Genomic DNA, 26974 nt, shown 5'->3' on the forward strand with positions numbered 1-26974 from the left:
GTTTAGGAAAAGTGCTCGTCTTATTTAAGCCAACTAAAAAGCTGGAGTTGTCACAAAAATATATATATAAAGGTACACCAATACAAATAAGTAGAGACAGGAGGCCAATCGCTCCCAAAAAGGAGGGACTCACTTGTGACAAAGTTTGCGTAAACTTCATGGGCTGGCGGCAGGGGAAATATCTTCACGCTCAGAAACACTGTTTTAAAAAAATGGAGATTATAAGTATGTGTATCTAGCTCCAAAAAGCCATAATTCCGGAGCAGTTTGTGATAGCGGGAAATCTTTAAACCCGCCCGGGAAGACTTACTTGCTTCTAGGCGACTCTCCGCTATTCAACCTGCTACGGCCACATCCGCCGCTCGACACAGTGTGTGAAGACGTCGGTGGCGTGTTTATTTAGAACAGGAAGGAGAAACAAACGTACAGGGAGGGCGCGGTCAGCGTGGCCAGCGGTCACGTGATCACGCCGCCTCTACCTGCGTTTAAAGGGGCCGCATTATTTACATTTTATTTTAACTCGGGATCGGTGTAATTCCCGGGATATATAGCGGTCACATAATCACGCCGCCTCTACCTGCGTTTAAAAGGGCCACATCATTTACATTTTATTTTAACTCGTGGTCGGTGTAATTACCGGGGTATATTGGCATAGCCGATTTTAACCTCTTGGTATGTTTTCTCTATGTATTATCGTGTATAAGCCAGTAAGGGAAAAACAACAACCAAACCATGGTAGGTGATGTTTGATGAAGGACAAAGTTCTACTCAGAACCACTGATAATGAATGGAGTTATCAACCAAACCCCTTAGCTGTGTGCATGAATAAGGAGAGTGTGTATTAAGGAATTATTAGGACATGGGTCCGCTTATTATCATGAAGGAACCTGAAATGGGTAGAACACTGCAAAAACTGGTTATGGGGAGACGGAACATGGTTATGAGGATACCAGACCTCCAACATTCTATTCCAGAGGTATGGTGTTGACTAAACCCTTAGAGAGAATTCTTGAAGCAAACCTTGGCAAAACCAACTTAACTTAAGCTACTTACTTACTCCCCTCCCACGTATTAGGCTTAGGTCAGGTACACTGGGGTAGGCGTAGTTAGAAGCACCAGTTGAGTACGTTAGCCTAATGTATATATGACTGTATATATGTTTTATTCATTTTAAATCATTGTATGGCTAAGAGCCCATATCAATGCTTTTACAGTATTACTTCGTGATACTCTTATTACTGTACGCACTTTTTATAATAACAAGTCTTGCAATTGTGGCAATACATTTCTCTTGTATGAGAAGAAAGACTGTTCAATAAATAATACCTTTTATTGAAAACGCCCGTCTCTCTATTCTCTACATATTGTGAAAGTAATCTGCACAACAACTGACTGAGTAAAATAACTGTCTATTATTTCACACGACTCTAGAGATTGACTCTTCTCTGAGGAGCAAAGTTGTCATGTTGCACGGGTGTTGGAAAACTGAATCCCTTCTTGTCTGTACCAGGAAAGCTGATCACTTCTTATTCAGTCAAGAAAGTTTCCAGTGACCTCTGAGCTAGTTGGTAACAAACCCAATTAAGTCTAGCATAGTCAGTAGAGGCCTGGAAGATCCGCACTTCTACGTTGATACTACTGTTTATGTTATTCCAATGCGCAGGGCCTATTGGGAAAATAGGAACTACACTACATTACCCCCTAATACGGGTGGTGTTCCGAAAATTCTCCAATCCAGTATAGTGTACTGAATTCTGCACTTTTAAGAGTTCAAGTGTGATCTCCTGTCAGCGAGTACGCTAGCATGAAGATCCCCTCAGAAGTGTTGCTGCACCAATGTCAACACTTCCGCGATGGATCTTCATGCCACCGTACTCGCTGATAGGGCTGGGTCTCGGGAGGTTTCAGTCTGATCCAGGTTCTTTAAATCTATGCATGATAACTAAATTGAAATGCCTTTATTATAACTACATTATAGCTAATCTCCACCTCTGAGAAGATTGTCAGCCCAGTTCTTGACTTACAACAAGGCATCATTTTGAAGACTTCCTGAACATCCCTCAACGCTAAAATTCCCATATGGCACTTTGAAATAGGGTCTTTTACTTCTCTGTGGAAGGGAGGCAGGACCACTGACCACACTGACATCAGCTAAATGTGCCAGCCGCCCACTAATGAAAATATCTGTCCTGTTTTTTTTTTGTCCTGCTTATGCAAAGCCAAGAAGCAAACAGATCCTTCTACTATGCAACAGTCTAAGCTTTAGGCGTCACCACAAAGCGTTACGATCACTGAATGGAGATACATCTACTTATACTGTGATTATCATGAGGAAATGTTTATTCACAGTAGGGCTATCCACGAAACAAAAAGATCTAAAGTTTTAGTACCTTTTTTTATGCTTGACACTGTGCCCCCCACGAAAGTATACCACCAAGTAGTAGATTGTAATAAGTGCAATAGTCTTAAGAGACTAGTAAAATGAAATGTTATTGTTTTATTTGTATAAGGCTTCTATTTGCACTTTATGTACTTCTTCAAGTTTATTAGTGCACGTACCTCTTAAGAGTTTTACATGCCTCTATAAAGTGCATTTGAATAATCCACAATGCACTCTCATTTTAACATGCGACTTCAAGACTGACAATATAATTCCATTTTTTGAAACTAATTTTTTTTTTACCTCAACTAGTATATGCACAATATTATTTGCCCTCCATTTACAACAAATTATGGCTATTATCTTTTAGCTGTTTTTAACACTTTTATCTTGTAGTGTGTTTTACACTGAAAATTTATTATTTCTCATATGTTTGTAACAAATGTAATTTTCCGAAATAAACAACTACTTCTACTAAAACAATTGAAAGACAGGGTGGTAAGCAAGGCACCATCCCTTGGATGTCACCCAGTGAAGGTGAGTCACAATTTGTGTCCTACCTCATGAATAGTAAGGAGGTAGAACGAATTGCGACCCCAGCTGAATGGTGGTTTTGCAAACCAAACATAGGTCTGTTTGCAACATCCAAATCGTTTTACAAAAACTTGGCGAATAAATTGTGACCACTTTTTGGGAATCAATTCTTTGTACATCATGCCCCAAGTAATAAGAGATATGAGATATCGCGATTGCATGCCCCTCTTGAGAGGGCAATGCCAAAAATTACAGAATTGTAAATGGTGGTGTAAATGTATAAAAAAAAAATCCTAAATTTACACACAAATGCGAAATAAAATTCCCATCTACAGCTATGGAAACCCTTTTTGCATCAATAAGGACGATTCCATGGGATGTGATTTTACTTTCAAAAAGTTCACGGGGATTGATTCTCTGGCTCGAATGGGAGTGATTGTCAATACTGACTGTGTGCACAATGGGAATTTTATTTTGAGGATAAGCTAAATGTGTTGTGAACACTATGGGCCTCATTACGATGTCGGTTGGAAAGCAATCAGACCGACTCCTTGTCAGAATCAGTTCTGACCGACCAATTACAATGTTTCTGAACACGGTTCGGTCGGACTCCCGTTCACTTCAATGGGAGCCTTTGTTCTAACCCACAACACAGGCTCCCATTGAAAAAAGGGGCGGTTGCCGAAAACTTACACCCTAACGCAAGCCCCCTATGGTTTCTGCCACAACGTGAATGGCTATAAAGAGGGGACCCATGGGAACTCCCACGGGCCCCAACAGGAGGCCTCTGGGTGAAGGGGGGCCTGCTACAGGTCCCCAAAGTCAGACAGACATTCCATGTCGGACCGACTGATTTGGAAAAGCTGTCTGAATCTGACATCGTAATACGTCGGTCGGAAACGTGGTCCATTGAGCTGTACAGTCTGGCTCCGACAGACTCAAATTCTCCAAATGCCGGTCGGAACAAATTCAGAAGGACCGAACATTTACTTTCCATCGTAATCGGTCGATTAGGAAAATTTTCAATCAGTCGGAAACATGGGTACCAACACAGGTTAGGAAAATCCAAATGCCGTTCAGAGCCTTTCTGACCGAGCATTGTAATGAGGCCCTAAATTTCAAATGGAAAAAAAAATGCTGTTGCTAACTTAAAGGATACTATAAATGTTTTTAAATATTTCTTTATGGTCGGTATCATCTCAGTGAAACCCCTAGGGTGTAGCACTACATTAGTCTTTCTCTATATACAACCTCATCAAGAACATATATATGAATTAAAATTATTTTTTCTTTAGGAAACCCTGGACGATATAGATAAAAACGGCGATGGATTTATAGATCAAGATGAATATATTGGTAAGTTCTTCATTTTTATGGGAGTTTTTTTTGTATATTTTAATGACATTGATTGTCGTATATAGCTCCCACGTGCCACCTTCTGGTCACTTCAAAGCACTGAGGGATTGCTTTTTAACTTCGTAAGTATATTACTATCCAGTCATTTGAGCTAGAGAGCCTGCCCCTTCGTTCCTGCAGCCTAGCTCAGCTGATGTAGAATGTTTTCGTATTTTTCTTATTTGAACTAACAAGAGCACACCAGAAATAGTTTCACAATTGTGCCCTATTGTGTTCGAGGATATGAAGCAGAAGGGGTCTGAGTTTTAGAAAGCGATGCAAAGTATCGAAAATGTGCAATGGAGCTTTCATCAAACACATTATGTTTCTTTCTTTGGTCAAACTTCAGTCGCGCTAGGGGCCTATCGGGAGCCCTGCTGATCCCGCCTCAAAGGCGAAGTGGAAGGAAATGTGTGCATTGTTTTTGCACAGTGTCATATGGCTACTGGAACAGACTTCCTACTGAACTTCCCTCATAATGACAGGTTTTTGTGTTCCTAAAGTGGTTTCAGTAATGAAGAGATGAAAAGTACTTTGAATTCAGTGTTGTTCTAGAATGTTCGGTGCACAGCGGTAGAAGGAATGACATTCTGGTATTTAAGGTATACATCTGTTTAAATAGAAACTGCCACAGCGGAAGCAGAAAAACAGAACATAGGTTGAAAGTCTCCTATGGTTCAAACTCCCTTTAAATCACGTCCCCTTACATACTGTAATCGGCAACAATGTACACATGTTAATTAATGACAGGCCTTTTTCTAATCATTATAAATTCTATTTAGTCGCAATTTTGAATGCTTTTCATGTAGGACTAAAATAATAGAGAAGTAGAATTTCCACAGTAATTAAAGTTCATTCGGTGACATTACCTACACATAATTACGAGGTAGTTGTCAACATGTGTTACTGTGGGAGCACTGCTTCCTTCAGGCCTATAGATAGCACAATGGAGCATTCCACCGTTGAACACTTTACATGAACAATTATGATAAAATCGAATTGACAGAACATGCCAACTTATTAAAATAAACAATGTAATGCTTTTGATTAAATTAAATGCATGTGCGAAGAAAATGTGTGCTTCCTGAACCTTGCCCAAACAGATGGTAAAATGTGGTTGCTGAATTCGAATGACTTATTCTACACAGCAAGTGGTGACAAGCGCCCACTGTACCATTATACCTATTTGTTTTAAATGCATTTTTTAACAAAGCAACAAGACTGATCTTTCATGGTGATTAATTCACTGTAAAATAAGGCTGAAATTATAAACTGTAATTCGAGTTGAAAGCCTTGGATAGCTGCTACACGCAGTTGGGAAGTAATACGTGTCACAGATTAACACAAATGACTTATTGGGTGACATTAATCTGATTGTAGGATTAGCCATGAGTAAATATCCTTTGTTTTCCTTAGCAATTAACCCCAAAAAACAAACACGCTTACTATTAACAGCACCATAATTTGCAATACAAATAAAATTTCCAAAAACCTAACAATAAACACATCTGTTTGATACACAAAGTTTTTCCTGTGGTCAGAGCTATTTACAATTTGCGATATTTGTTTAGCAATTCCATAGCTGAGGCCTTGTGTAAACTGTATTTTGAAAACAATAGGGAGAGATACACATGACATAAGTTTGACAACCAAACATAATCTACAAACAAATGAACATTTGTGAATTTATGTTGTAAAGAACAAGAACATATGCCATCGTTATTTTTGCCATTCAGGGTTGATGCCACTTTGACACCTCAAAATGGGATTTTAAATGATACAATTGTGAAAACAACTCAAAGAAACAAATCCATTTGAGTAATCCGGATATTTCCTAATCATTTTAATTGACGCTTAGTCTCTAAATACCCTGGATTTTCCTATTTGCTTATTATTATTGTAAAATTATGTAGAAACTTTTTCCTCTGGAAGACCCTTACGTCTTGTAGGCCTGGCACACAATATTCAATGTTTATTATTGGATTTAACAGAGATGTCAAGATGCATTCTCATACTATTCTATGCCAGATATACATGGAGTTGAGTATTTCTTTTTTAATTAACCTGTTCTCTACAAGACAACAGTTCTAGCTCTTCTCAGTTGCGTTTCGTGTAATCTCTCTGCAGCCTTTAATTGTCTACAGATAATGAATAAATATCCCTCAAATCCCCCCCTCCGTTCCCCATCCCCCACCATAATCCCCACCCCCAACCACCCGGCCCGTTTGTGTTCCCAGTCTGGCCCTAAATATCTGTTCCTCTGTTTCTCTAAATGCTGTTTATATTCTCATTTCAATCAACTATACCTAGGATTTTTACCACAAGAACCAAAGCTATAATAGTTGGTCATCTTATGTTAATATACTATTATCACTTGGTTGTAACATTACAGCTGTCTTCATATTCTTACTTGGAGGTCTGAATGTCACCACATTGAAGTTGAACAATAGTAGAATCATAATCCACCTCTGCTTTACACAATTGATTTTAAATACTCCAAATTACAGTGGTCTATCCAAATGTCTCATTCACTGCTAAAATGTATTTGTGAATTTTGTTTAATGACCTTCCTTTGTGTTATTTTCTGGAATAATGTGCCACTAGATGCCTATTTCCATCTTAACAGATCTGTGATAAAACCATTTCAAATGCTGCAATACAAGATGACATTTGAGAAAGAACTTCTTTGTCTGGGTGGATGGTGTTATCTTTGGTGCTGAACGAAAGACTTATATGTCTGTTGAAATGCTTTGTTAAAATAAAACACAAAACGTCAGAAAGCCTAAAAGTCTGACAATCGCTTAATACAAAAATAGTAAGCGCAGAGCAAATAATCAGGCAACAGTTTTCATTTCAGCAGGCCAGAGTTCTCACTCAAGAAACCAGTTGGAGCATGTAATGCAAAAAATGCATGCAAATTTCGGTGGTACTTATACACTTTTGTCTCAAAGCATGTCCATGGATAAATATGTGACAGAAACTATTACTTTAATGAAGCTGTCTAATGAGCAGGATGCAGGATCTTCTAATGGAGAGAATGCAAGAAGTACTTGAAATGAAGATAAAGATACATAAACATACTGCTGAATTATCTATTTTCCTGAAATCATGCTTCCTTTTGCCAACATTGAAAAACTACACTTTACTGCGAGATACCGGGAATGTGCAGAAGGTACTACCTACAAATCAAATGGCTTTTAGGCCAGCAAGAATCATGAAAGTTAGCATTCACTTTAAGGCAGGTGTACATTTCAGGTTAATATAAAAATAATGTCTTAATTTAATCATGTAATATATCCATCCAGGTTGAGATACACATGTTCCAGGAAGCGTTAAGATTTAAGGCAACAAGAATTGATGGTTATGTTTTCTTGGTCCCCATTTTTGTAAAGAGGCAAAACTCTTCACAATAATCCATTGCAAATAGTCTCCAAACCTCTGCTTTTACATTTTATTTATAACCGTCTTCATCATCCTCAGGGAAAGGTGCTAGAAGTGTCTTTATTTATGCAAGGGAGTAGGATGATGCTCATAACTAATTCTATTAGTACACATAAAACAACCACAATAAAAATGGCAGCAGTGCTTATTTAAAACAAATAATTCCCTAGCCACATCCAGATGCAACTGAAAACTATTCTGTTCTGAAGCTGGAGCTGTTTCTTAATGCTGTCCCTAGTGTAGTCTTTTTTTCTTGTTTTATTGTGAGGGAAGTATTGGGAAGATGGTTGAAAAATTCCGAACCTATAGTAGAGCACCCCCGCCTCCTCTTTTTCTTAGTGCTCAATGCAAGGTTGAGTAAATTATGTGACAAAAAAAGGACAATTATGCAGTTTACAGTGGCAGATTGTGTGATTCTATTACTTCATACTGTTGTCCTTTATGTACTTCCTAAGACTTTCTGGGCTTTGGTTGCACCTAATTAGTACCAGTTTAACATATCCAAATAGAGCAATAAATAACAGAAATGTGACCAGGCAACCTTTGCAAAAGGCCTTCAACTGCTCTGCAACAGGGGTCGCTTTGTTATTACTTTTGAACTATTTGAGCTAGAAACAATTTATTTTTTTGTTGTAATCTGCAGATTATGCAGCATATGATGAAATATGTGGCAGTTTGCAACTCTTCATGATGAACATTTGACTTCCCAAGTATGGATTATACTCGACTTTGCTCAAAGTTAAACCATGAGTATTTTGAGTTTTGTTTTGTTTTTGCGCCTACACCGACACCTCTTTAATTTGATTAGTGTTCGGCTAGGGGCAACATAACACAAGTTCTGGTCCTGAAGAAAGCCGCAAATCCCATACAGTACTATGAATTAGTGGCTGAAACGTGTCAACATGTTTGTTCTTTTCAGTTGGGCTGTCCTACACCTCTGATAAATTTGCTCTGCCAGTGAGGACCTTGATTAAGTAACTACTAAAATAGCTACTCTTTCCTATATTTTTTCCAGCGACTTCATTGTGTGAGATGTATATGAGAAGACAAGTGAAAGCAATGGAAATACTAAGGCTTTTGGATCTTTGAGTACATTACATTATGGCCAGGTGTGTGTGCTGTAAAGTAAGGGAGCAAAACACTGTTTGTCTGTTGTATTTACCATTTGGTGGGACTCGGTTTCTTTTTTGCATTTACTTTGCTTTTACCTCGTTGTAGATTTCCCTTCCCCAGAATGACTACTTTCCAGGATTATCTGACCTCACTTATTCACAAGTTACATAACAGTAGGCTAAACATTGTGCAGACGGGAAACATTTTCTGAAAAAGGATCGGACTTCTACCTTGTTTAAATAAAAAATGGCACTTTCCCCACTAAATTCAAAATAATGTCACCCTTATTTACCTAATGAGTTCATACGATATAAATGTTTGGATACATTTCAGGCTCAGCATGATAATTGGTGAGCTTTGTCTGTTTTTCAAATATTCATTGCTAGTGACTCAGCTGAGTTGAGATTTGTAATCCTGCATTTATCAATCAACAGTCTTCAAGTCAACACTTGTTTAAGTGCTGAAAGATCTACCTAAATCATAGTTTGTGCATCTGCACTTTTAGGTGAATCCTAAATGTTCTCCAAATAAGCAAAGCATTTATTATTTGGGTTTTAAACTGCCTACCCCTCAGCGTTGACTTCTTGTAGGTTACAAAATATGGCAGTTATAGCTCAATTTAATATTGTAATTTCTGAATGCTAGTAAAGCATTTAAAACAACACGGGCAAGTTATCTGTAGCACATGGAATATAGCGGCTTCTTGAACTAGTTAGTGATGCATTAACGCAATAGGCTCTGTTGACATTATGTTCAAGTAAACATGAACAACAGATAGAGCTGGCGAGCAGTGATTTATATTGTTTTTATTCATCCTACAAAGAGCCAGAAAGTGAGGCCCCATGGACCTGACTCACCTATACCACTTGGTATGTTTTTTGCTATAATGAAAGATTAGAAAACACTGGGAAGTATTGTTCAGGTAAAGTTGCCCTTCTGAATCCTTCCCAAGGAGGCTAAATGAGAACCTATATTTGTCAGAGTTATCTTCTGATTTCAAACCACATAGGAGCTTAAGAACCTAAACCAGCATCAAATGCATAAGAACATTTTTTGTGGAAAAAGAGCGATCCTTCTTGGCCAAGGGCCTTACCACCCTGTGTCCCCACGCCCCTGCAGCCTTCATTTCAGCTCCCATAAGGAGCAACATCAGAGGGTGTCCTGGACAATCTAGGGAATCCATACACTTCAGGAAAGTAGACAGCATGGAGAATCTGGGGTCGTGTGACTTATGTTGGACAGCAAAGGCTCACTATTCATAGTGCACTTATTGGGGAGGAAATTCTCAAAATGTTAACTCTGCTAAAAGAATGGAAACTACTCCAGACATGCATTGACTTTCCCAATGCTCAGTCTTGTGGTTGTGAAAGTAAAACCTGTTTTATTGTTTGTCATGGTAAACAGGCATCCTGCTTGCACATCATTTGTCAAAGGGGGGCAGTGAAATGCTGTAAATGTTTGGAAAATAGGCGTTCTAGGAAATTGATCGCTATCCCCAAGTACTGTTGTAGAGATCTCGAAATGCATAATGTACATGGCATATTTTACTTTTTTGACACACATTTTAGTTTAAATTTGCAGAGTGATGGAAACAATGGAACATGAGGTAGAATCTGCTACTCTATATATCGAAATAGGGAGAGAGTGGGACTTGGCAAGGAACCCGAGGATTCTCATAGACAGTCTGGGTAGCCTCTACCAAACGTGGGCTGAGGTGCTGGTGCTCATCCCACCCGTGAAGCATGAATGGAGCATTATACTTCGGGTGAAGAACCTTTGCACTGCCCCACATATTCCTACTACAACTTCAGTTTCATACACAATAGCAGCTCCCATTTTGACCAACAGGGCTAATGAAGGTATACACTCTACGAAAAAAGGGAGCGCATGTATCCTTCCAGCTCCTTATATGTAATGATACGCTCTGCATAATAATGTACCTGACACATTATTTATGTCCTGTTGCCTGCACCATTCCTCAGTAAATCCCTATCACCCCAGGTTATAAGTTTTGATGAAATAGGGTTGAAAGATCACAATATACTATTATAGCCACTGCTGAAGACCATACTTGTTGCTAAAGGATGTGAACCTGTGAGTTAGAGGCCACAACCACACACAAGAGCCTTTAACAACTGGTTTAGTGCGAGGCAAAAGGACTGTTTGGCTATTGGAGTATTCCACCCTTTGAGGATAGAATGAGCTAAATTAAAAACGGAGAAACAGAAAGACAAACATAACTTAGGAGTTGAAGGCCTATACCAGCAATTTTTGACCCTTTGTCTCTCACATTCCACTGATCTAATACGTTGTTTAACACTTGTGTTTGACTGTCCTACAACACATTTAGAATCCGATATAATTAGGACTAATTTACCCTGCCTATATGGGTGGTGCAACATCTACCATGTCAAGGTCACTGGTGCAGTTATTTACTTAAAATAAAAACATGTACTTTCCTTCATATGACTCAGTGTTCAGAATTCTGAGCTTCCCTTGAAGTCATTGAGGGCACATTTAAAACTTCAAGACCAATGATGGTTTAATGAAGCTGGATACATTCCCTGAAATGTTTACCTTTTGATCTTCTGTAAAATACAATTCTGTGAGGTACCTTTTTTTGTTGATTAGTGTTCCAACCTCACAGATAATAAGGCGCCACCCCTATGCCTGTGTGGGATTTCAGATTACTAAGCCTCTTAGTCAACAGAGAGGAAGCAAACTTCTTCGAAGACATGAATGTGACATCAAGGATTAAACAAGTGAATTAATGCACCGGGCTTATCAAGGTGAATGTGGTCTACCAAATGCTTACTCATAAGTTAGAGTATCATGGTAAGTTCAGTCGGAAATAAAAACATGCATCAGATTTGGGCACTTACTGGTCAAACACGGTGAATTTGTGCTTGTGGTAATATATTTACATGGCAGATGTAAATCAAGAAAGTAGTAGGATAAGTCTTCAACTATACATATAGTATTAATCAGAGATGCCGACTATTCTTTGAATATACATAATGCATTATCATAGCCTGGCAAAACCATGGACTGGTACATCTAGCAAATATGTGATACTAACTTCAGTGTAAAACCGATGGTGACATTCATGCTGCAAGTTGTTACAAACTTATTGGTAGCATGACCCTAAATTAAGATGTATTTGTGAGAGATGCCTACTATACTTTGAATATACACAATGCATTATTATAGCCTGGCAAAACCATGGCCTTGTACAACTAGCAAAAATGTAATACTAACTTCAGTGTAAAACCGATGGTGACATTTATGCTGCAAGTTTTTACATACTTATTGGTAGCATGACTCTAAATTAAGATGTATTTGTGTACTTCCACACAACATTATTGCTCCTGCTGCATCAAGGCAGTAAATCTCACACTATCATGACAAATTGTGCCATTGCCTGCACTTAGGCTTTCAAGTAGTGATTTCTTGTTTGTTTAATGTTTCAAAAAGAACAAGCAAATACAAATGTCTGGAAATAAAAGAAGTGAATCGAGAAGTAGTGCTTCTAGATTTTACTAATATTTCAACACATCAAAAAAATGTTTCATGATGTGAAAGAAATCTGTTCTTTGATCTTCAATTTTAGAAGTCCGAAAATGTTTACTATAGAAAAAGAAATCTGTTTGTTGGCGACAAGTGTATCCCCTGTGAACCATGTGAGCTTAAAAGCTAAACACACATGAACAGGCCATAAATGTATATGTTTTTATAAACATGAATGTAATAGAGGTCATATGATAAAACCAAAACAAAGGTCTATAGCGGTGTAGAAACTGACATCATGGGATAATACACACTTGACATTCAAACTGACACAAGAAAGTTAACTTTCATAGATCAGCAGGCAGTTTGATATTCATGAATGATGCCAGGCATGTAAGCATTACTTTATATGTCAGAGATGAGCACCACTTGGTATTATATGTTAAGCATTGAGTAAACATGGCTGCAACTGCTACAGTTATGCTAAGGCAATATTTCTAAATTCCACAATCCCTCAATTTAGAACTAATGTGGTGCAATTCTCAAAGCAAATCTATCAAATCAATGATCTTAAGTCTGTTTGCTTTGTGAGACAAGTCATCCACATAAGGAAATTTAAACGAGACATATTCAAAATATCAATCTATATTATCCTCCATGAGGGGGAAAGAGGGAGAAGGCTCTTTATTTCTTGTAAAGCAATTAGTGGATCATATACAAACCCTAATGAGTATGTAAAGCAAAACAAGTTAAAGGAAAACAGCTAAATCTATCTTTAGTATCTTCATTCCTAGTACCCACATAATGCCCTTCAACCAAGATCACAAACTCCATCCACACAGACTAAAGCCATCTTTAATCTTGGTTTTAAAGCTATCATGAATGTGATCAATCGTATCATCTATACTCCATGAAACATTTGGTATGTAGGCATCATATTTAGGTGCTATTATGGGACAAAAGGTGGGAAAAATCAAAAGCCATTTAATAATAATAAATTGCAGGAGCAAGGAGACTTAAGCCTATCCCCTGCCATTAAGCGTCAGGAAAAAATCAAAAAGACATTGCTGGAGGTATCAAAATCTGTACTAAGTACTATTTTTATTTCCTGCTTGTGCAGAGGACAATTATTATATGCTAAGACTAAACAAATTCTATATCAAAGGTCTATTACCTGTTGTAGATTTTTTTTTTTAATCAAGAAATTTTCACCATGTTTAACAACTGTTTCAATTGTCGCTTCCTCAAGGCCACATAACTAATTATCAGATTAATACTGCCATGTATTACAACAAATAGAATAAAATGTCCAATTCCAATAAAAATGGGGAGGAAAATAAGATTGAAAATAACAGAAAAACAACAATTAGTCAAACATCAACACATCCAGATGATAAAAAAATAATAATATAAAAACCTATGTTTTGATTATTAAGAAACATCAAAGAAAAATACTGAGGAAAGAATATATCCATCACCTGAACACATGTGTGTGTATATATATATATATATATATATATATATATATATATATATATATATATATATACATACATATTCAGGTGATGGATATAGTCTTTCCTCAGTATTTTTCTTTGATGTTTCTTAATAATCAAAACACAGGTTTTTATATATATTTATTTATATATATATATATATATATATATATATATATATATATATATATATATATATATATATATATATATATATAGAGTACAGGAGGAAAAGGGTTAGGAAAGGATATCAAAACCTCAGTCCATGAGCAGTATTGGCGAAATGCATAGCAAGAATTCTGACGTCTTGGCTAGGGAAAAATCAGTCACTGATTACTATGGGCAGAGGGACAGTATATTTTTTGTATTTATTGGGGAACTGACAATGTAGATGCATTTCAAGACTTAGGGGGGTCATTATGATGCCGGTCGGACCAACCTTCCGACTGCCGCGGCCGCGATCCAATTACGACAGCGGAGGCTGGGAAAGTTCCCCCGCCATATTACGATGCATCCGCTGCTGCCACAGCAGTCTCATCTACGGTGGTGCACATATCCTCAAATGTCGCTGCAAGTGCATACAAAATCACAGAAAACATGTGAATTGTCCACACATGCATGACATATTTGAGGATATGCCTTGTGCTGCATGTACCCCATTGCTGGAGTGTGGCAGAATGTGCACAGTCCAGCCAATGGGGATACATACCGCAGAAGGAGTTACCTGCATTCCGGGCTCCACAGGATCTTAGACATCGGGGTACAGATGCTTGGGTGTAGGGGGACCCGGACAAAGGAATCCTTGGCGGAGACTATTAGGGAGAAGCAGAATTGGTCGAGTATGCACAACAAAACTTTCGTTTCTGATGATTCTAGGCAGTTGGTCAGGTCATCGAAAACCCACATTATAATCCAAACAGCAGTCGGAGATCCCTGCACTGCCCTATGGCTGCTGTCAAAGTAAATGATCTCTCAGCGGTTGGTAGGAGTGCACAATGCATGTATCGCAATCCGGCGGTTGGACCAACAGATTCCAACGAGATCACTGTGGGCCGACCATCTCTGAAAGGACCATAGAAACCGGTGCGATCTGCATCATAATGACCCCATAAGTTCCTTATCATCAAAAGGAATGGGTTCCATTGGAATGCCCCCTGAAAGATCAGTGGATAGGGGGTGCAGATCTTTCTTGAGTGCTTGAGAGAAGATGGATGGTAACTCAGTAAACCCCTGATTTGTCAATACCATGTTTACTGGGCCCCTGAGAATAGGAATGAAAAGAGACACTGGGTTACTTGGGGTATAGGGGCATAAAAGAAGGGTGAACACAGATTCAATACTGTAAGCCATTTGGTAGTGGCAGGACCTTGAGACAGTATGGATGTGAATTTAGGAACAACAGAAAACTAGGTATCACGTCAGCATTATTAGCTTGCTAGTCTTGCACAAATCTGTATGTGTCTCTATCAGGCTTTTTTATCAGTAAAACAGGAGTATTACATACACTTTTTTGGCTCTGAAACCCCTTGCTTGAAAAAGGCACAAATAAGAGGCCTGATTATTGCTTTCCCGTCGGGACTTAATGGGTATTGGGGAGTACAGGGCAGTTTCTTCATTGAATTTACCTTAATCTGCTCAGGTTCTGCTGGCAGCACCATTTGCGTGTTCAGACCACATGGTAAAGTAAGTCGGGAATACATTTCAGTGCATTATTCTTACATTCAGCATCATCAGCACCATCAGTGGTTTGACATGAGATGGACAGAACTACATTCGGAGCGCTTGTTGGCAAATTTGAATAAACATTATCACTCGTGAAATAGACCACTTTATTCAATTTTTACAAACGGTCTATTCTCAATAGGTTTATAGGATAGAGGGGCTCCGCTGAAAGGTGTGTAACTGATTATGGGGCCCAGGGATCATAACATGGTGGGAGACATTTGAATTGGAAATGCTAACTGCATCAATGGACAAGCCAAAAAGTAGTAATTTGAAGGTTTTCAATGCAGTTTGGCTAGCAACAGAACTAATAAGGTTTGTTATTGACTCATTGTGTAAACTCTGGTTGAAGGTGTGCATTGAATCATGTTGGAGCAATTGCACTTCCAGTGATACAACTGTCCACAACTGGAACATGAAGAACCACCCGTTGGGGCTGACACTTTCATGCCCCATCCCAGGCGTTGTCCCACTCTCCCTCCCACTGCCCACACTTCTTGCTTACTCTGCCCATTCCAACTTGCCCCTCCCTTTCACAGTCTGGTGAAATGGGTGCATTTGCAAAGACATCAATCTAGATTCATCTGATTCCTTTTTTACTTTCTTTCACTGCTAAACAGTGGTTAACACCAGAGACAAGCTCAACTAAACCCTTGGTCTACCAACCAGTACAGATGGTGTGGAGTTGTTCCTGTACCATGCTCAGCAGACTCTGAACAAAAGCAACAACGGCATCTTCAGCGCTTCCAGCAGGTTGGGAAATACAAGAATAACATTTAAACACATCTTGCAAATGATCAAATTAATCGGCAGGATATTTGACCTTATTCTGTTTACAATTTGAAATTTTAGTCCAGTAGGTGTTGACTGGACACCCTTCCATTATTCATAACTGCAATATATTCACACTCTGATTCAAGAATATTTTAATTAAAGAGATAATTCCTCGATCAATCTTGTTTAGACAAAAAAAACAGTGTATACACCAAATCACCACTGCTGCTGACTATAGTCCTGATCACAACTAGGCCCAAACCGCCTTATGGGCACAAACTCTTGTGTCCAAACTGCTACAAAGTGCAGGTTCAAATTATAGTCAACTCTGTTTGCACCTGCTCTGTTTGTTCCTGGACCGACTGAATGGGTGAAATTATTCACAAATTGCATATCACTCCTCATTCTAGGATGTGAAACACAGAATAATGTTTAAGTTATGCAACTGCTAATTACGCCACCCTACACAATTTGAACCCACGATTTCCAGCCCTGTTGTAATCAGTACAAAAGGGGGTGGTGATGGACGGAGCATCTGAACCAATCAAACACTCACACCCAGTCAACAGATCTGGGTTTATTCCATCACCGTTCTTTAGCCCACTCTGCCACCCCAGATCAGACATTGCCATATGCAAATCAGTCTGACCCTGTGCCTCATGGGAACAATCCAGCCCAAACTACCAAGCCATGCCTTCCCTGGACCGGAAACAAGCTTCCTAGGACCGCTTTCTGGCATTACAGCCGTCTTCAGCCAGGCTTGCTTGAATCCAGTAGCAAAGTGAGCAAGGGACTCGCGTCTGAGCATACCCTGCCAACTTATGGTGAACAAAGCGGTACAAAAGGGGGTGGTGATAGACGGGGTATCTGAACCAATCAAACACTCACACCCAGTCAACAGATCTGGGTTTAATCCATCACCGTTCTTTAGCCCACTCTGCCACCCCAGTTCAGACATGGCTATATGCAAATCAGTCTGATCCTGTGCCTCATGGGAACAATCCAGCCCGAACTGCCAAGCCATGCCTTCCCTGGACCGGAAACAAGCTTCCTAGGACCGGTTTCTGGCATTACAGCCGTCTTCAGCCAGGCTTTCTTGAATCCAGTGGCAAAGTGAGCAAGGGACTCATGTCTGAGCATACCCTGCCAAGTTATCGTGAACAAAGCGGTACAAAAGGGGGTGGTGATGGACGGAGCATCTGAACTAATCAAACACTCACACCCAGTCAACAGATCTGGGTTTAATCCATCACCATTCTTTAGCCCACTCTGCCACCCCAGTTCAGACATGGCCATATGCAAATCAGTGTGACCCTGTGCCTTATGGGAACAGTCCAGTGCGAACTGCCAAGCCATGCCTTCCATGGACCGGAAACAAGCTTCCTAAGACCGGTTTTTGGCATTACTGCCATCTGCAGCCAGGCTTGCTTGAATCCAGTGGTAAAGTGAGCAAGAGACTCACGTCTGAGCATACCCTGCCAACTTATGGTGAACAAAGCGGCACAAAAGTGGGTGGTGATGGACGGAGCATCTGAACCAATCAAACACTCACGCCCAGTCAAAAGATCTGGGTTTAATCCATCACCGTTCTTTAGCCCACTCTGCCACCCCAGTTCAGACATGGACATATGCAAAACAGTTTGACCCTGTGCCTCATGGGAACAGTCCAGCCCGAACTGCCAAGCCATCCCTTCCCTGGACCGGAAACAAGCTTCCTAGGACTGGTTTCTGGCATCACAGCCGTCTTCAGCCAGGCTAGCTTGAATCCAGTGGCAAAGTGAGCAAGGGACTCACGTCTGAGCATACCCTGCCAACTTATGGCGAACAAAGCGGTACAAAAGGGGGTGGTGATGGACGGAGCATCTGAACCAATCAAACACTCACACACAGTCAACAGATCTGGGTTTATTCCATCACCATTCTTTAGCCCACTCTGCCACCCCAGTTCAATCAATCAATCAATCAATCACGTCATTTGTATAGCGCACTACTCACCCGGGAGGGTCTCAAGGCGCTGGGGGAGGGGAAAGTTACTGCTCGAACAGCCAGGTCTTGAGCTGCTTCCTGAAGGCGAGATGGTCTTGGGTTCGCCGAAGGTGGGTGGGGAGGGAGTTCCACGTCTTGGCTGCCAGGTAGGAGAAGGATCTTCCTCCGGCGGTGGCTCTGCGGATGTGTGGTACGGTGGCGAGTGCGTGGCCGGTCGATCGTAACTGGCAGGTGGACGTGTAGAAGGTCATGTGGTCGTTGAGGTACTTGGGTCGTGGAGAGCCTTGTATGCGTGGGTGAGGAGTCTGAACGGGATTCTCTTGCTGACGGGGAGCCAGTGTAGTCTCTCAGGTGTCCGGTGATGTGGCTGTGTCGGGGGATGTCGAGGATGAGTCGGGCGTAGGCGTTCTGGATGCGTTGGAGTCTTTTTTGAAGTTTCGCTGTGGTTCCGGCGTAGAGGGTGTTCCGGTAGTCCAGTCGGCTGGTGACGAGTGCCTGGGTGACGGTCTTCCTGGTTTCCGTGGGGATCCATCTGAAGATATTGCGGAGCATGTGCAGGGTGTTGTAGCACGAGGATGAGACGGCGTTGACTTGTCTGGTCATTGACAGGGAGGAGTCCAGGATGAAGCCCAGGTTGCGTGCGTGGTCCGTCGGTTTGGGAGCGGTGCCCAGGGCCGGGGGCCACCAGGAGTCATCCCAGGCAGAGGGTGATGATCCCAGGATGAGGACTTCCGTCTTGTCCGAGTTCAGTTTAAGGCTGCTGTTCCTCATCCAGTCAGCGACGTTTTTCATCCCTTCGTGTAGGTTGGCTCTGGCAGTGGTGGGGTCGCTGGTGAGGGAGAGGATGAGCTGGGTCGTCGGCGTAGGAGATGATGTTGAGGTTGTGCTGGCGTGCGATGGCTGCGAGGGGGCTCATGTAGACGTTGAAGAGGGTTGGGCTGAGTGAGGATCCTTGTGGTACACCGCAGATGACTTCGGTGGCCTCGGATCTGAATGGAGGGAGGCGGACTCTCTGGGTTCTTCCGGTGAGGAACGAGATGATCCATGCCAGCGCTTTTTCTCGAATTCCGATGTTGCTGAGGCGCTTCACTAGAGTTCGGTGGCAGACGGTGTCGAATGCCGCAGAGAGGTCCAGGAGGATGAGGGCCGCTGTTTCCTCGTTGTCGATCAGGGTTCTGATGTCGTCGGTGGCTGCGATCAGGGCAGTCTCGGTGCTGTGGTTGGCCCGAAACCCGGACTGCGAGGGGTCGAGGGATCCGTTCGTCTCGAGGAAGGCGGCCAGCTGTTTGTTGACTGTCTTCTCGATGACTTTGGCCGGAAAAGGAAGGAGCGAGATGGGACGGTAGTTATTGAGGTCGGTGGGGTCCGCCGTTGGTTTCTTCAGGAGGGCGGTCAGCTCGGCGTGCTTCCAGCTCTCCGGGAAGGTGGCTGTGTGGAAGGAGGAGTTGATGGTGTCTCGGAGATGGGGTGCGATGGTGGCGTCGGCTTTGTTGAAGACGTGGTGTGGGCACGGGTCGGTTGGTGATCCGGAGTGGATGGAGTTCATCGTGCGGGTGGTGTCTTCGGTGCGGATCGGGGTACAGTTGCAGAGGGTGGTGGTGGCGGGCGTTCGTTCGGTGGTAGGGTGCGTGGTCTGTGCGTCGAAGCTGTTGTGTATGTCGGCGATCTTGGGGTGGAAGAACGAGGCAATTGCTTTGCAGAGGTCTTGCGAGGGAGTGATGTCGTTTCCGGCGCTGGGGTTGGAGAACTCTTTGACGATGCTGAAGAGTTCCTTGCTGTCGTGGGTGTTGTTGTCCAGTCGTTCTTTGAGTGCCGTCTTCTTGGTGGCGCGGATCAGCTGATGGTGTTTACGGATGGCGTGCTTGAGGGCGGTCCTGTTGTCTGTGGTGTGGTCGAGCCGCCAGGCTTTCTCGAGGGTGCGGCAATTCTTCTTGGATTCCTTGAGTTCGTCGGTGAACCAGGGGGTTTTCTTGCTGCCGTGTCTGCTGGGAGGGTTCTTTAGTGGTGCGAGGTCATCGGCGCAGGCGGTCAGCCACTTGGTGAGGTTGCTGGCTGCTTTGTTGGGGTCCGTTGTGCTGGTGGGAGTGTTCTGGCTGAGGGAGGCGGTGAGCTGCTCGGCGGTGATCTTGCTCCAGCATCGGCGGGGGACCTGTTGCGGGTGGTGGTGGGTCGTAGTTTTTTGGAAGCTGAAGTGGACGCAGCTGTGGTCGGTCCAGTGGAGTCCGGTGGCCTGGCTGAAGGAGATGTGCTTGCTGGATGAGAAGACTGGGTCAAGCGTGTGGCCGGCGTAGTGGGTGGGGGTGTTCACTAGTTGCTTGAGTCCGAGGTTGGCGAGGTTGTCCAGCAGGATGGTGGTGTTTGTGTCGTTGTTGTTCTCCAGGTGAAAGTTGAGGTCTCCTAGGAGGATGTAGTTGGCGGAGGGAAGGGCATGCGGGCTGATGAAGTCTGCGATGTCTTCGCTGAATTGTGTGCGGGGTCCCGGTGGTCTGTAGATGAGGGTGACGCGGAGGGTGGTCTTGGGGTCAGTGTATATCTGGAAGTGCAGGTGTTCGGCGGCGGTGAAGGTTTCGTCAGAGTTAGTTGAGATGCGGATGGTGTTCTTGTGTACGATGGCGATGCCTCCTCCCGTCTGGTTGACGTGGTCCTTCCGGGTGATCTTGTATCCGTCCGGGATGGCTATGGCGATGTTGGGCGCTGAGGAGGCGTTCATCCAGGTTTGGGTGAGGAAGGCGACGTCCGGTGCTGTCGTGTCGAGCAGGTCCCAGAGTTCCACGGCGTCCCTGTGGATGGAGCGGGTGTTGAGAAGGATGCACTTCAGGTGGTTGCTGCTGGTGCAGGGCTTGGTGGTGGCCTTGCAGGTCCGGTAGCAGGAGAAATGGCAGGCTTGGCAGGCGAAGGGTCCGAGGGTGCGTCTCGGGGTGGCTTGGTAGCAGGCAAGGTTCCGGCCAGTGTTGAGTTCGTTGAGTGTTGCGGCGTCGTAGGTCCGTCGGTTCGTCTTGCTTCGGCGGGGGCCAGGGGTCCTGGCACTGGGCGCGGTCCAGGCGCGGACGGGCGCAGACGGGCTTACCTTTGGCGCACCTTCGGCGCTCAATCGGTGCTCCCGCTGCGTGCGTCCGCTGCGCGGTCGCTCAGGGGGGGCGTCATAAGTAAGGAGCCGGGAGGGAGGAGCAGCTGGGTGGCGGGAGCAGGGCGGCGCCGCAGGGAGGCAGCGGCAGGAAATCCAAGGGTCTGCGGGCAGCGGGGATCCCAGGAGCTGCGGGCGGCGCTCGAGGGAAACTGCAGGCAGGAGGCGGCAAGGCAAGGCAGGCAGGAGCGGCAGCAGAGGGTGGAGCGACCAAGCCCTGAGGAGAGCTGAGCGGTCAGACATGGCAATATGCAAATCAGTCTGATCCTGTGCCTCATGGGATCAGTCCAGCCTGAACTGCCAAGCCATGCCTTCCCTGGACCGGAAACAAGCTTCCTAGGACCGGTTGTTGGCATTACAGCCGTCCTCAGCAAGGCTTGTTTGAATCCAGTGGCAAAGTGTGCAAGGGACTCAAGTCTGAGCATACCCTGCCAACCTTTGGTGAACAAAGCGGTACAAAAGGGGGTGGTGATGGACGGAGCATCTGAAACAATCAAACACTCACACCCAGTCAACAGACCTGGGTTTAATCCATCACCGTTCTTTAGCCCACTCTGCCACCCCAGTTCAGACATGGCCATATGCAAAACAGTCTGACCCTGTGCCTCATGGGAACAGTCCAGCCCGAACTGCCAAGCCATGCCTTCCCTGGACCGGAAACAAGCTTCCTAGGACCGGTTTCTGGCATTACAGCCGTCTTCAGCCATGCTAGCTTGAATCCAGGGGGTGGTGATAGACGGAGCATCTGAACCAATCAAACACAAACACACACAGTCAACAGATCTGGGTTTAATCCATTACCGTTCTTTAGCCCACTCTGCCACCCCAGTTCAGACATGGCCGTATGCAAATTAGTCCGACCCTGTGCCTCATGGGAACAGTTCAGACCGAACTGCCAAGCCATGCCTTCTCTGAACCGGAAACAAGCTTCCTAGGACCGGTTTCTGGCATTAAAGCCGTCTTCAGCCAGGCTTGCTTGACTCCAGTGGCAAAGTGAGCAAGGTACTCTGTTGGGCACTTCCACCCCAGCGATTGGGAGATTGCGGATGTTCCTTAATGCATTCCTACCTGGCATAAAGCCAGACTGGTCATCATGCATCAGCTGTGTGAGGTACGGAAGCTGTCTTCTTGCCAGTACTTGGCTAATAATGTTAAGATCTACGTTCAACATAGAAATAGGCCTATAGGAACTAGGAAGCAGGGGGTCCTTCCCCAGATTGGGGATAATCACAATCAGCGCTTCTCGCATGGAGGCTGGCAATATGCTTTTCTTGCCGGACTCCATAGTAAATTCCAAGATCTTAGGGATCAAGACACTCCCATATTATTTATAGAGTTCAGCCGCTAGGACATCCATAGGAGGGGATTTAGCGGGCTTGATAGGGATGTTATTTCATACAGATTAAGGAACTGATGCAGAAAATGAACACCGAATATCTATGATGAGAGCTAATATAACTGGATATGCTTTCTGCATTGCTGTTACTTTACAAAGAAAGATAAGGGAACTGCTCAGTTAAAACTTTTGATTCCATGGGTATTTTGTTTATATTTTACTAAAGGTACTACCAGCTTTCATGCTGAACCAGGCAATCTTCTGAGCCCTAGTTTAGATATGGAAAGAGCCTTACCTTTCAAGCTGGATCTGAAAGAGGTCATCCATTTCTCCTGTATGCTTCTTGTGAGCTATGATTGCCTGATCAGTGCACACAGGCGTGTGAGTCCTCTACTGCATGTTGCTGTGCTCTTTAGTATCAGTCCTTCATGGAGTACCCTCTCCAGATGGTATTCCTGCTCTGCGTATCGTATGGGTCAAACAGCAACAGTTACTTCCAAGGCAGCCACTTAATGTACGCTACGTCTTCAGTAAGAAGGTTAACGAGAGAGGAGCAACCCAATCATCTAAAAATAAACATAGGCAATCACTATTTAAAACAACAATATTTCAATGAGGCTAAATGTGTGAGAGGTTAGAGTAATTGCTGTACATTGAATCAATTTAACAGTCAGTAAATATAAAAATTCAAAGCAATAGAAATAAATTAAAAAAAGGCCCAAACATTAGAACGGTTTTGCAACCTAACTGTTGTATTACAAATACAGCATGAGTTACCTTATCAGTTACATGTGCAGAGTACATCGCGCCAAGAAGCTACAATGAATGTTACACTTTATAAGTATGTTCCATAGACCATAAAATGTACTCCGAGTGAAAGGTGAATACACAGTGCACAGTGGTCCAAGAAATTATTGAATGAATCACTTCAGTTGTATGTGACACCATAGTGTCTTTTTGGTATATGAGAAGTCATGCGCATCTGTGTATCTAATAACTGTTCCGTATTTGGCTTAACAGCATGTAAATAAATTAGTGAAAATTGAAAACACCTTTCTCTTCCCCCTCCCCAATGCAATTGAAAGTATTATGAGGGTGCTTTGGAAAGGCATTTCAGTATGTTCACTAGAAACACAGCAGCACAATACCCAAAATCTTACCCTTCACCTACAGTTCTATATACAATTGACAGATGTGGGCTAATTTCCCCTTCCCCTCTCTTTTCCACAGCGGACATGTTTGCCCATGAGGAAGGCGGCCCAGAACCTGATTGGGTAGCGAGTGAACGTGAGCAGTTTTCTGATTTCCGAGATCTAAATAAAGATGGAAAGATGGATAAAGATGAGATCCGGCACTGGATTCTTCCTCAAGACTATGATCATGCACAAGCTGAAGCCAGGCATCTGGTGTATGAATCTGACCAAGACAAGGTGAAGAACTGATCTCATGTCTTGAAATCCAGGTTTTTATGATTATTAATGTGTTCTGCTTTTCAAGAAAATGTATATTTATTTTTTAAAGGTTTCATTTCATTTTTCTTTGCTAAAAATTAGATAGTATTGATTCACAACATTTTCTCTGTAAGATAAGTGTTGCTTACTGAAGATACGGATTTCCATGAGTCATAACTGCTCATCGAGCTTTTTATATATTTTTCCCTGCTTGGTAGCTGTGTTTGACCTTTTACAGTATGATGCGCAATATATGGTATGACCTGGTCAAATTAAGCTTATTGCCCACACCCCTGGGCCACAACGGCTATTAATTACTGTAAGAAATAGGAGTATTAGTGGAGGGGGTTAAGGACCCACCTCCAATACTAATCACAAGGCTTGTCAGGGTGAACTTTTAAAGTCATTAAAGAAACCTGTGCAAAACCCTCTGTTAGTTTGGAAAGAGCAGTCAGGCTTATCTTGGTGGCATTATTTAATGTATTATACAGAACTCAGTCAGAAATATGTTTATTTAGACCGTAGGTCTTTAAACAACATAAAAACATGGTACACTAAATAAATATTTAAAAATCATTACATTACAACTCTTCAACAACACCATTGTAATAGTCTGATTTCCACCTACTTCCTTTAAATTTACACAGTGCGTCATATATAATTCATAGACATACCTATAAATAAACATAATATTCCAAAATTGATAACATTCTTTTTAAAATGTATTTCTAAGGATTAAAAAATGAAGATCAATACCCATCCTAACTTCTAGCCTATCTTTCAACCATCCATTTCTTTTTCCAAGAAATACCTTTTTACCGCCTTCATCTACTTTGCAATAGCTTTTGTTATATCAAGGTTTGGCATATCAAAAAGAAGTTAAATCGCTTGGGAACGCAAAGCAACACCGTATTTTAAAAAGATGGGGCGTAAAAACAATTTCCGCAATGCTGGAAATCTTTGACAGTCCATTATAATATGTAAATTATCCCATTTTGTGCACAACCTACCTGAGCATTTGCCATCCGGTCGTAGCAGTACTGATTTTATTCTCCCATTTGATACACAATGATTAATGCCTATTCTCCATCTTAGAACTTCAGCTCTGAGGCATTGGTTGGGTATTTTGTCCATATAGGGGTACCAGATTTCTTTCTCCCAACTGTTCATCATAAATTTCACAGATTCTTTCTTTCTCAGGTATCCCATATCTTCCAACATAGATTCTTCCTTCCCTAATGTTCTAAGTTCACCCTTTGTAGCTTCTAATAGAAGAGTCTGCTGATCAGTTCTCACTTTTTGAGTGTCACAGACAGATAGCAGTTTCCTACTGACCTCTTTGGCCCATTTTAGGTCACTAAGCTGGGACTCATTCTTACACCATTTCGACACATTCATGTCTTCTCCTGTACCCAATCTTTCGCAGAATCTTAAAAGGGCCACTTGCACCTGTACATTCCATGATGTCATACCCAGCTCCAATCTAATTGCCTGGATTATAGAGGAGCCCGGTAATGACATTAGAGGTTTTATACATTTATCTTCCTCAATATCCCAACTGGTTTTACCACTTAAGTACAGAACTTCTGCTCCATTTTGTAATTGTGGGGGGTATCATTGCATTATATGCTTTCAACAATGGTCTGTGGGACATATCCCATGGATGCTGTTAAATGTTATGTTATGTTAACATTTTGATTAAGCGCAACAGCTGCAGCAGCAAAGAGGCATCCCGGTGGTGAGGAACCACAGGTGCCATATCAAACGAGGAGAAGGAAGAGAGAACAGGGAATCCTAAGGAGAGGGGAACAGATGGGTCTTAATGGCTTTCCGGAAGGCAGACAGGTTTACCAAAGAACGAATTTTCAGTGGCAAAGAGTTCCAGAGCTTGGCTCCCAAAACCCTGAAAGAGCGACCGCCAATACGGCATAGCTTTGTGCGGGGTACAGTCACTAGGTGTTGACCAAATGAGCGCAGATTGCGCTGTGGCACATAAGGTGTTAGAAGCGGGTGCAGAAGTTCTGGACATCGGGATTTGAGGATTTTAAATGCCAGGGTGAGTGTTTTAAACTGAATACGAGATTCAATGGGCAGCCAATGCAACTTTCGAATGGTAGCTCTGACAGAACATCTGCGGGGAAGACCCACCAAGGCTCTTGCCGCAGAATTCTAAACGCGTTGCAATCGCGCTATCTCCACTTTCTTGGCGCCCAGAAATAAAAAAAATGGCATAGTCCAAACGGGAGAGAATTGTGGATTGAATAATGAGTTGGCGGACTTTAGAGTAAAAAAATCTGAGTATCGGGTTAAGACTCCTCAGCAGGCCCACACAAGTAGCTGCCACTTTTTTTGTGTGGGCCTGGAAACTAAGCGAGGAGTCTATCCAGACTTCCAGATTTTTGACCAAGGATTTAAGCGGTGGAATGGTGCCCAATGAAGAGGGCCACCAATGCTCATTCCAATAGCTAGTATTCCTCCCGAGGAGCAGCACCTCCGTCTTGCCTGCATTAAGCTGCAGGCAGTTGTCCGTCATCCACTGGGCTACTGCAGCCAGCCCATCCCTAAATCTCGAGGCCGACGTAGAAGGACCTTCGGTGAGAGTGATGACCAGCTGCGTGTCATCTGCATATGACACCAGCGTAAGGTCCCACTCCTTAGCCACTGCCGCAAGTGGCTGCATATAGAGATTAAAAAGGGATGGGCTAAGTGCAGAGT

General features: G+C 42.8%; 1 protein-coding gene across 1 annotated transcript in view; it reads left to right on the forward strand.

Annotated features, from left to right (window-relative positions):
- Positions 1-26974, forward strand: part of RCN1 (reticulocalbin 1) — a 165017-nt gene that overhangs the window by 115257 nt on the left and 22786 nt on the right. The window contains exons 4-5 of the mRNA XM_086955841.1: positions 4210-4270; positions 24039-24238. Coding sequence (XP_086811967.1) covers positions 4210-4270; positions 24039-24238 — 261 coding nt within the window. The remainder of the gene's footprint in view (positions 1-4209; positions 4271-24038; positions 24239-26974) is intronic.

The sequence above is a fragment of the Lissotriton vulgaris genome, chromosome 2_1, assembly GCF_964263255.1.
Source record: "Lissotriton vulgaris chromosome 2_1, aLisVul1.2, whole genome shotgun sequence".
NCBI lineage: Eukaryota > Metazoa > Chordata > Amphibia > Caudata > Salamandridae > Lissotriton > Lissotriton vulgaris.